The 12,404-nt window shown below is 38.7% G+C and overlaps 1 protein-coding gene across 1 annotated transcript in view; it reads right to left on the bottom strand.

Annotated features, from left to right (window-relative positions):
• The window catches only part of LOC144958006 (transient receptor potential cation channel subfamily M member-like 2), a gene marked incomplete in the record, with an annotated part of 76,324 nt that overhangs the window by 18,308 nt on the left and 45,612 nt on the right, over window positions 1–12,404 (bottom strand). The window contains 6 exon segments of the mRNA XM_078889591.1: window positions 359–542; window positions 1,185–1,311; window positions 3,786–4,051; window positions 5,103–5,262; window positions 6,846–7,020; window positions 7,672–7,926. Of these exon segments, the coding sequence (XP_078745717.1) occupies window positions 359–542; window positions 1,185–1,311; window positions 3,786–4,051; window positions 5,103–5,262; window positions 6,846–7,020; window positions 7,672–7,926 (1,167 nt within the window).

Raw genomic sequence — 12,404 nt, 5'->3', positions numbered from 1 at the left:
ATTAAAGAAGATAAAAAAATAATAAGATAAGATTTTTAAAAATCTGAATCAAACCAATTTTGGAGTAAAACAATAACTAATATCTGACAATAGCAGCTGTTTGTTACCATTTGGATAGAACATTAGTCAATTGCAAAGTACTTTCTGTCAGATCTAATAAACCCAGCTACCCAATCACTACAGGGTAGACAAGGGGGTCAGAAAAAAAAATCTTGACTTTAATCGGGATCAATCTTGGTCCCATTGCCTGTGAAGCGAGTGCTCTACCAACTGAGACATTGGGACACCCGTATACTGGTTAAAACTGTTTAAGACGCAGGCCTGTTTTAAATTAAAAAAAAAAAAAATTGCCCCTCACCTGATTTTCTATATTCTCCATCCGTTTTTCCAGTCTGGCGACATTCCGACTGTCCATGGAGGAGTGGGCTGCTGATGTCATCACTATCGGTGCTGATGATGCTGGCATAGCTAATGGCGGACCCTGGGAACCGGATGTCTGGTTCTCCGTCATGAAGTCAATTCTACTGATGAGGCTGTCGATTCTTTGGAACGGAAATTGGAAATTAAAACAAATAATATTAGACGAGTCAGATAAATGAATGTTGTACACGTGGCTTTGGCAGCTTGATGAGGTCTCGTCTCATGACAATTCAATTCAATTTCATTGTAGCCAGTTTGGCAATTCAGATCACAAGTGTGTCAGTGCATGACATAATCAGTCGGAAGGTGAACATTTTGGATTTTCATTTTTTTGCATTTTCTGAAAGAATTTAAAACTATATTTGAAGTAAATCGGGTGATTTTTCATGAAGTTATGGTCAAATGTATGGGGAAGGTATCCAGCAACTTTTCTCAAATTTCATACATTTTCAACTTGACTAGCTGTAAAAATATTCAGAAGAGAAATTAAGCTTTGATATTTCCCAAAGATGTACAAAAAGGGTTGATTTAATAATTTATGACAAGAACTCATTTTGGATAAAATTTGACCTTCTAACTAAACTTGGCAATATCTCAGTTCAAACCTTTTCACCATCCGACTGATGACGTCATCCACTGTAACACTTATAATTACATCATCCAGCCATTGATTGTGTACATTGAATAAAAAAAAACAAAAACAAACTAAAAACCAGAAAATCTCTGGCTTCTGAATAACTACAGATGATGTAGCCTCCACTTACTTTTTATTGCAAGAGGAAACTTTTCCCTCGAGTGTCTTTGGATCTTTCTTCTCAGAGAAATGGTTGTCAGCGATGACGTTCTCCCACTGGATGAGGCGTTTTTGGACCTCTTCATCAAAATTATTTCCTGGCAGGATAAATAGAATTAAATCATATTATCTTTACACATTAATGAAGTAATTGTTTTTTGTTTTGTTTTTAAGGGTTTTACGGCGATTGCAACACATTAAGGTCGTATCAGCGCCAGTAAAAAGGAAGAAAATGGGAAAGTAAAAAGTTCTAGAATTACAATTAAAGCACAAAAGAAAAGGTATGACAAAGGGGAATTGGTTCAAATAGGAAACATATGTAGATTCCAAGAGCACACCGTCAAAGTACTTAGTTTGAGATCACCTAAAAGTCTCATCCAGACACAAGCACAGACCCCAACAAAGAGGAATACAATCAAATGTTTACCAATCATATAATATAATATGTAAACTAAACATAATACAATGCATAACAGAGAGATGATTTACAAGGAAAAAAATATCATCTCCCAAAACTATAACTATACATTCGACTGTTTCACTCCCAGCCAAGGAACTTCGGCCAGGGTCAGGACAAAACTAAGTAATCTCATTACAAGACAATGACAGGAAACAATAGGAAAACGGGTATGGGGGGATAGAAGACACAGCATGTACCTCCCTGCCCACTATGGGAGTTAATGAAGTAAATAATAATTTTAAAAAAGTAGTCCTTCAGAGCCATTAATCTCATGAAGCCGGAGTTTATCCAGGTTTCTATAGCGTGAAATGGAGTTAGCCGTAATCATGTAGAATGCTCAACAGTTTCTTGCAGCAAATTATTTGTTTATTCTCACCTCATTCTGTTATATCCTTCGACAATGTTGTTTCATCCGTGATTGGATTCTTCAGGGACGTCCTTTAAAAAAATGCTAGTGTCCGGGAGGACTTCCCTAAAGAATCCAATCACGGATGAAACAACATTGTCGAAGGATATAACAGAATGAGGTGAGAATAAATAATTTGCTCCAAGAAACTGGCGAGCACTCTACATGTACATATATTATAAAATAGCAAAATAATTTTCTAAAATTCAGGCAAAAAAAAGATAAAAATGATTTTTTAAAACCCCCCCCCCCCAAAAAAAAAAAACAACAAAAAAACAAAACCAGACCCCTCAAAAACAAAAACAAACCCAGCAGAAAGCACAAAGTGAAATAAATGTGAAAAGCGGTTCTAGACATAACAGACAAAAAAATACAAGATGGGCGGATTTTTTTATTTTTTCATTTTTCTTTCTTCTTTGTCTGACATTGGTTTTAGTGGACACACTTCATGTTTGTTTCTCTTTGTTTTCTTGTGTTCCGTTGGGATGTCTTTTTTATTTGTGGTAATTTATTTGTTTTTGTTTTGTCTGACATTGGTTTTAGTGGACACACTTCATGTTTGTTTCTCTTTGTTTTCTTGTGTTCCGTTGGGACGACTTTTTTATTTGTGGTAATTTATGTTTTTTTGTTTTGTCTGACATTGGTTTTAGTGGACACACTTCATGTTTGTTTCTCTTTGTTTTCTTGTGTTCCGTTGGGATGTCTTTTTTATTTGTGGTAATTTATTTGTTTTTGTTTTGTCTGACATTGGTTTTAGTGGACACACTTCATGTTTGTTTCTCTTTGTTTTCTTGTGTTCCGTTGGGACGACTTTTTTATTTGTGGTAATTTATTTGTTTTTGTTTTGTCTGACATTGGTTTTAGTGGACACACTTCATGTTTGTTTCTCTTTGTTTTCTTGTGTTCCGTTGGGATGTCTTTTTTATTTGTGGTAATTTATTTGTTTTTGTTTTGTCTGACATTGGTTTTAGTGGACACACTTCATGTTTGTTTCTCTTTGTTTTCTTGTGTTCCGTTGGGACGACTTTTTTATTTGTGGTAATTTATTTGTTTTTGTTTTGTCTGACATTGGTTTTAGTGGACACACTTCATGTTTGTTTCTCTTTGTTTTCTTGTGTTCCGTTGGGATGTCTTTTTTATTTGTGATAATTTATTTGTTTTTGTTTTGTCTGACATTGGTTTTAGTGGACACACTTCATGTTTGTTTCTCTTTGTTTTCTTGTGTTCCGTTGGGATGTCTTTTTTATTTGTGGTAATTTATTTGTTTTTGTTTTGAACTTGATTTAAAAAAACTGTAAAGCAAGTGTTTTTCCTGAACGGATTACACTGTGTTTGTTATCAGAAATAATAACGGATTACACTGTGTTTGTTATCGGGTTCAGCAGGTGATCAATTCCATTCATGTCGCCTCTATCTACTTTTGTCAAATCATAATACACCCAGCCACCCAATTATTGCTCGGTGAACAGATCAATTGTAGTTTGGGATGTGCAACCACAAATCCAACTTCCCAGCTCCCTGTATTTGATATAGATAAAATATGGCATTGTTTTTTTTATTTCAAAGAATCTAGAATTTTCTGTGTTTTTATTTTCATATTTGTAATTGTTTGTCTTATTTTTAATCACATTAAAATTTATTTTTAAAAAATTGTTTCTCCAGATTTTTATCTTACACCAGTGCCTTCTCCCTGATTTCTCACTTACTGAAAGCAGAATTGGGCTGATCCTTATGACAACATCTCGTGTATGCCATATTGGATTTCTTATCCTTTCGACAACACAGACAGCAGAGCTTGGCCCGGTCTGCTCGTCGACAGCATCTGTACACCACCACGATCAGCAGAAAGAGATGAGAGAGGAGGATGAGAGGGGGAGGGAGAAAAGGTTTCTGGACATATTCGTGAACCAAGCTGAATCTCTGATAACACCAATGCATGTCGGATCGTTCTTGGATCTTCTGGAATGTGTAGCTGAAAAAAAAAAAACAAGTCAAAAAATGAAATTGATAAAATAATAATGATAATAATAATAATAATAATAATAATAATAATAATAATAATAATAATAATAATAACAATAATAATAATAATGATAATAATAATAATAATAATAATAATAATAATAATAATAATAATAATAATAATAATAATAATAATAATAATAATAATAATAAAATAATAATAATAATAATAATAATAATAATAATAATAATAATGTCAAATCACACTCAAAATATTCCAATAGTTATCATTAAAAAAGTGGAACATAAGCATTAAAATTTTAAAAAAATAAAATAGCGAGGTTTTATACAGCGCAATATCCACTAAGCGAATCACAAAGAGTCCCAGACAAACAGCAACACATAACATGTAGAAATTGACATGACGCCTGTTAGGCAACATTACAATTCTTTTCAGAGAGAGACAAATCTGTTAACGACCAGGTAATCATTTTACACTTGAGTATAGTGATGAGCCTTTTCAAAGGACTCAACTATGTGCTGATCCAAAAGTGAATGGGTAGTTGAGTCTGTTAGATTTGGCAGCAGAAAGTACTTTGCGATAGACTATCATCTTATCCAAAGGATAGCAAGCAATTGCTATTGTCCATTTCACAATATAGAAGCCGGGATAAACTCCGCTCCATGAAACAGCAGCCTCTTATGGTTTTCACACTACTATGTTATGACGATCGACCCAATCAGCAAAGTCTGGTCCGCATTCGTACACCGTCACAAACCCGCCGGGTAGCATCGTCACAACACACCGTTCGACTAGATGCTCTGCCGTCTCAGGTTCTTGCCCACAGCGGGTACATGTTGTACAGGTAGAAAGACCCCACAGATGAAGCGCACTGGTCATGAGGCAGCTCCTCGACTGAAGCCGATTCGCCGTCACCCAGTGTCTCCCCCTCTTACTGGTATCAAAGCCTGGCAACTGAGACAAATGGCTCTGAAGGACGACTTTAAAAAAAAAATTCTCTCAGACCTTGAAAGAAGTGGATGTGGACAATGACCCCTACCTGAACATGGCAATGAGGAGGTTGAGCAACATGACACTGGTCAGCATGATGTAGATACCCAGCAGGATTGGCACAAAGTACTTGCCGCTGTCCGACGGACACCTCAATCGGTCGTAGTTTCTATATAGGTCAGGGTCATTGGTACAGGTGCTCGAGTCAGCTGCAGAAAAAGGAAAATTATAAAAAAAAAAGACCATTATAATAGTTTGAGATTTTATATAGCACAGTATCCACTAAATGTGCACAAAGCGCTTGACAAAGGGTCCCTGACCAACAGCAACACGTACACATGTAGAACGAGACATGATGCCTGTTAGGCGATATTACAATTTTTTGTCCGACAGACAACGCTGTTAATGGTCAGGTACTCATTTTACACCTGAGTGCGGAGATAGAATGTGAATAAAGAGTCTTCTCCAAGGACTCACCTATGCGCCGAGCAAGGCTGGAACCTAGGGCCTTCTGATCTGAAAGCGAGTGTCACACCAATAGACCACATCGCTGCACATATGACATAAACAGTCAGATCTCTCTACCCTGGAACTCCACAATCCAGATGTCTCCGTTATGTGACAGATTCCCTGGGGATTTTTTTTCTTGTTTAGGTGTAAATTTTAGGGACTGATTCTATGTAAAAATCAAAGCCACGAAGAGACTCCAGTTACTAAAACGACTAGCCAGTACTAATTGGGGAGCAGACAAAAACTCGCTTCGACAACTCTATTTAGGCTATGTGCGTTCCGTCATGGACTACAATTTAGCCCTCCAAAATGTAGGTAGTAAAAACACACACAAAACCTTGGACAGAGTACAAAACCAAGGCCTTTGCTTTATCTGCGGTGCCCTGAGATCAACACCCACAGCAGCATGTGAAATACACACAGATGTGGAACCACTTGGACTTCGCAGAGAATCAGCAGTGCTTGAAATGGTTGAAAGATACGAACGAAAAGAGGAAAACCATCCAAACAGAATTCTGGCATTGTCAACACCCCAATGAAACAGTAACACACCACTTGCTTGAAGACCTGAGATGCACATTCCTCCCACCAAATCCAAGCATCAGTAACACACTCTATAGTCACGTGGAACAACTACAAAAGACGTCAAACTTCTACGTCATGGCACGAGACCGAAGGGCTAGAGCTCAGGTGGTCGCTGGTTCGGATAAGTCAGTAAGCAGGGACTGATTCTATTATTCTGATGTCTTTGTGAATGCTGAGAATGGAAGTGTTTGGATCGGACAGACGTGGCTGTAATCGGTGAGACTAATTTCCTCCAAATAAAATTAATAAACCACAAAATTCTAGATTTCTGATGATTTTATTTTTTGATATAATTTACTAAAAGCATTTACATAACATGATATCCATCAAACATGCTAAAAGCACTTTACAAAGTGGTACAAGTTGCCTGTTTGGAAATATTACAATCTATTCCCGACAGACACAATGCTGTTAACACCTAGGTGCTCATTTTACACCTGAGTTAAATGAGAGAATGTGAGTAACAAAAGCCTTTCCCAAGGACTCTACTATGCACTACTCAGAACAGGACTCAAACCCTGGACTTTCCAGTCCAAAGACGAGTGTCATACAACTCGACCCATTGCTGCACTGGTTCATCTCTTACTTACCTCGACTGATTAGAGACAATTGAACAAATCAAATTCTGGCCAAATTAACAAAAATGGGACAGACAGTGGAAAACAAAAACATTCCAATCTGGCAAATAAATATTTACCTTCAATTTCCTCCAGTATGATCTCGCCATACATTTGCCAATAAGCTTTTCTGGGCAGATAGTATAGGAGTTTCCAGCTAAGTTCTGAGTTTGGATACAAGATGGCCTCTGATGCGATGGCGTACGCGAAGACAAACACCAGCAAAATGACGACAAACCACATCAAGTCTTTCAACTAGGAACGTAACAAAAAATAATTTTTTAAATTAAAAATGTAGCAAAAATAATCAGAAAGAAATACAGCAGAAATATAATAATAAAAATAATTTTAAAAAATAATAATTCAGCTTCTGAAAGCTGTGGACTGTAAATTGTAATGAACAAAAATGAACATATAACAGCTTCAAAAAAGAAGAAAATACCAAACACAGAACGTTTCGGGTTCAAAACCCTTGTTCAGGAAATACTTGCAGACAAGACGCGTGACACTTATCAAATATTATGTTTTCTAATCAAGCCATTAAATATTTCAGGGGTCCCAATAGTTTGGACGATAGAGCAATTACTTCACGCACATTGGGACTGAGATCAATTCTGGGTGAAATTGACATTGTTTTTCTGACCAGTGACTGGGTAGCTAGGTCTAATAGATCTGGTGGAAAGTACTACTTGAGATATATGCAATTTATGTATGCAATCTTTATTTACCTTTATTTGTATTTGCTTCATTATTATTCATAATTCATTAATCTATAACAATAACCAATGTAAATTTCCGAAAGTTAATAAATATATTACAATCCATTTTATCTTATCTTATCTTATTTTTTTTTCATGGCCAAATCAGCAATGCATTTCTTTTGTTTCGTAAATCCCAAAGCCATACCATGTCTGAGATCATGACGAGCATCGGCCCAAGTTTGGGGTTGACGGAGAAAATGTGCAAGACCCGTAGGAAAAAGGCAATCAGGTTAATGTTGAGGAGGATTCGAGCCACCGCCATCGTCTCCGTGGTCATGAAAGACCGGAAGATCATTCCGGAAACAAAGAGACTGATGGTGACCAAGTCCAGAATGTTCCACTGGTCGTAGAAATAATACTTGATTTTCCCCCGAAACGTGAACGAGTACATCATGGTTAGCTGAAGATGGAAGGAAATGGAATGGAAGATGGAAGGAAATGGAATGGAAGATGGAAGGAAATGGAATGGAAGATGGAAGGAAATGGAATGGAAGATGGAAGGAATGATGGAAGATGGAAGGAAATGGAATGGAAGATGGAAGGAAATGGAATGGAAGATGGAAGGAAATGGAAGGAAGATGGAGAAATGGATAGAAAGGGAAATGGAATGGAAGATGGAAGGAATGGAATGGAAGATGGAAGGAAATGGATGGAAGATGGAAGGAAATGGAATGGAAGATGGAAGGAAATGGAATGGAAGATGGAAGGAAATGGAATGGAAGATGGAAGGAATGGAATGGAAGATGGAAGAAATGGAATGGAAGATGGAAGGAAATGGAATGGAAGATGGAAGGAAATGGAATGGAAGATGGAAGGAAATGGAATGGAAGATGGAAGGAATGGAATGGAATGGAAGAAGGAATGGAAAGTGGAAGGAAATGGAATGGAAGATGGAAGGAAATGGAATGGAAGATGGAAGATGGAAGGAAATGGAAGATGGAAGATGGAAGGAAATGGAATGAAGATGGAAGGAAATGGAATGGAAGATGAAGGAAATGGAATGGAAGATGGAAGAATGGAATGAAGATGGAAGGAAATGGAATGGAAGATGAAGGAAATGGAATGGAAGATGGAAGGAAATGGAAGAATGGAAGGAAATGGGAATGGAATGGAAGGAATAGGGAAGATGGAAGGAAATGGAATGGAAGATGGAAGGAAATGGAATGGAAGATGGAAGGAAATGGAATGGAAGATGGAAGAAATGGAATGGAAGATGGAAGGAAATGGAATGGAAGATGGAAGGAAATGGAATGGAAGATGGAAGGAAATGGAATGGAAGATGGAAGGAAATGGAATGGAAGATGAGATGGAAGGAAATGGGAATGGAATGGAATGGAAGGAAATGGAATGGAAGATGGAAGAAATGGAATGGAAGATGGAAGGAAATGGAATGGAAGATGGAAGGAATGGAATGAGATGGAAGATGGAAGGAAATGGAATGGAAGATGGAAGGAAATGGAATGGAAGATGGAAGGAAATGGAATGGAAGATGGAAGGAAATGGAATGGAAGATGGAAGGAAATGGAATGGAAGATGGAAGGAAATGGAATGGAAGATGGAAGGAAATGGAAATGGAAGATGGGAATGGAAAGGAAATGGATGAGATGGAAGGAAATGGAATGGAAGATGGAAGGAAATGGAATGGAAGATGGAAGGAAATGGAATGGAAGATGGAAGGAAATGGAATGGAAGATGGAAGGAAATGGAATGGAAGATGGAAGGAAATGGAATGGAAGATGGAAGGAAATGGAATGGAAGATGGAAGGAAATGGAATGGAAGATGGAAGGAAATGGAATGGAAGATGGAAGGAAATGGAATGGAAGATGAAGGAAATGGAATGGAAGATGGAAGGAAATGGAATGGAAGATGGAAGGAAATGAATGGAAGATGGAAGGAAATGGAATGGAAGATGGAAGGAAATGGAATGGAAGATGGAAGGAAATGGAATGGAAGATGGAAGGAAATGGAATGGAAGATGGAAGAAATGGAATGGAAGATGGAAGAAATGGAATGGAAGATGGAAGGAAATGGAATGGAAGATGGAGGAATTGGAAGATGGAAGGAAATGGAATGGAAATGGAAGGAAGAATGGAATGGAATTGGAAGAAAAGGAATGAAGATGAAGGAAATGGAATGGAAGATGGAAGGAAATGGAATGGAAGATGGAAGGAAATGGAATGGAAGATGGAAGATGGAAGAGGAAGGAAAATGGAAGATGGAAGGAATGGAATGGAAGATAGGAATGGAAATGGAATGAAGGATGGAAGGAAAATGGAATGGAAGATGGAAGGAAATGGAATGGAGGATGGAAGGAAAATGGAAAGGAAGATGGAAGGAAATGGAATGGAAGATGGAAGGAAAGAATGGAAGAATGGAAGGAAAGAGGAATGGAAGATGGAAGGAAAGAAAGGAAGATGGAAGGAATGGAATGAGGATGGAAGATGGAAGGAATGGAAGATGGAAGGAAATGGAATGGAAGAGGAAGGAAATGGAATGGAAATGGAAGGAAATGGAATGGAAGATGGAAGGAAAGGAATGGAGATGGAAGGAATGGAAGGAAGAGGAAAGATGAGAGGAAATGGAAGGAATGAAGGAATGGAATGGAAGGAAATGGAAGATGGAAGGAAATGGAATGAAGGAGAAATGGAAGGAAGAATGGATGGAAATGGAAGGAAGGAATGATGGAGAAGGATAGGAAGATGAAAAGAAGAGGGAGATGATGGAGATGGAGAAGAGGAGTGAGAAGATGGAATGGAAGAGGGAGAAATGAAGAGGAGGAAGATGGAGATAAGAAAGAAGAAGATGGAAGATGGAATGGAGAGAAAAGGATGGAAAAGAATGGAAGGAGATAAGAATGATGAGAGAAGATGGAAGAGATGAGATGAATGAAGGAAGATAGAGAGAGAGAAGAAGGAGGAGGAAGAATGAAGTGAAGAAGTGAAGAAAGAATGAGTGAGATGGATGAGATGGAAGAATGAGAGGAGAGGGGAAAAGAAGATGAAGAAGGAGATGAGAGAGATGAAGAAGAGAAGATGAAGAATGAATGATGAAGAGAAGAAGATGAGATGAGAGATGATGAATGAAATGAATGGATGAATGAGAAGATAGGAAGAAGAAGATGGAGAATGAGAGTGTGGAGAGAAGGAGAGAAGATGAAAGAGATGGGAAAGGATGAGATGGAAGAAGAGAAGATGAGGAAGGAAGAGTGAGAAGGAGGAAATGGAAGGATGGAAGGAAAGGAATGGAAATGGAAGGAAGAATAATGGAGAAGATGGAAGGAGAAGAGGAATGGAAGGATGGAAGGAATGATGGAAGATGGAAGGAATGAATGAAGATGGAAGGAAATGATGGAAGAGGAGAAATGGAATGAAGATGGAAGGAAATGGAATGGAAGAGGAAGGAAATGGAATGGGGAAGGGAGAATGATGTGGAAGAGAAGAATGATGAGAGGAGGAAGGAAAGGAAGAATGAAGAAGAAAGAGAGAAAGGAGAGAAGATGGAAGGAGAAGGAAAGGAATGAGAAAAGGAAGGATGGAAAATGGAAAGAAGAGAAGGAGAAGGATGAGAAGGAGGAAGAGGAGAAAAAGGAAAGGGAAGGAGGGGAAGGAGAGGAAAGGATAAGAGGAATGGAAAGAAGAAGTGGGAAGAAGGATGAAGAGAAATGGAAGAGGAAAGAGGAGAGAAGGAGAGGAAGGAAGAGAAAATGGAATGGAAATGAATGTGAAGAAGAGGAAGGAAGAAGAGAGAGGAGAAGAAGAGAGATGGGGAGGAAGGGAAATGAAGGAAGAGGAGAGAGAGAAAAGAATGAAGAGAAAGAGAAGAAGAAGAGAAGAGAGAATGAGGATAAGGAGGGAGGAGGAGAGGAGAATGGAAGGGAAGGGAAATGGAATGGAAATGGAAGGAAATGGAATGGAAGATGATGGAAGGAAAATGGAATGGAAGATGGAAGGAAATGGAATGGGATGAGATGGAATGGAAGATGGAATGGAATGAGATGGAAGGAAAGGAATGGAAGATGGAAGAAATGGAATGGAAGGAAGGAAATGGAATGGAAGATGGAAGGAAAATGGAAGATGGAAGAGGAAGGAATGGAATGGAAGATGGGGAAGAATGGAAGAGGATGAGATGGAAGGAATGGAATGGAAAGGAAGGAGGAATGGGAATGGAAGATGGAAGGAAATGGAATGGAAGATGGAAGGAAATGGAATGGAAGATGGAAGGAAATGGAATGGAAGATGGAAGGAAATGGAATGGAAGATGGAAGGAAATGGGATGGAAGATGGAAGGAAATGGAATGGAAGATGGAAGGAAATGGAATGGAAGATGGAAGGAAATGGAATGGAAGATGGAAGGAAATGGAATGGAAGATGGAAGGAATGGAAAGGAAAAGGGGGGAAAAGGGAAAGGAAGATGGAGGAAAGGAATGGGATGGGGGGAAGAGGAAAGGAAAGGGATGGGGGGAAAAGGGAAAGGGATTGGGGGAAAGGTGGGAGGAAGGAAAGGATGGAAATGGGGGAAAGGAATTTGGAAATGGAATGGTGGAAAAGGGGGATGGAAGGAAAAGGAAAGGGGATGGAAGGAAAAGGAAAGGAAGGGTGGAGGAAAAGGGAAAGGGGGATGGGGGAAAGGAAAGGAGATGGAAGGAAAGGAAAGGAAGGGGTGGAAGGGGTTTGGGATGGAGGAAAAGGGAAAGGGAAAGGGTGGAGGAAAAGGTGGAAGGGTGGAAGGGGTTTGGGTGGAAGATGGAAAAAAATGGAAAGGAAGGGGGGAAAAGGAAAAGGGGGATGGGGGAAAAGGAAAGGAAGGGAAGGAAAGGAAGGAAAAGGAGGAAAAGGAAAGGAAAAGGGGGGGAAAAGGAAAGGGATGGAAGGAAAAGG

Source organism: Berghia stephanieae, chromosome 12 (genome assembly GCF_034508935.2).
Source record: "Berghia stephanieae isolate SIO BIC M18660-M18661 chromosome 12, UCSD_Bste_1.3, whole genome shotgun sequence".
Classification (NCBI taxonomy): Eukaryota; Metazoa; Mollusca; class Gastropoda; order Nudibranchia; family Aeolidiidae; genus Berghia; species Berghia stephanieae.
The sequence above is the reverse complement of the archived record's forward strand: the minus strand, read 5'-3'. Positions and strand labels throughout refer to the sequence as shown.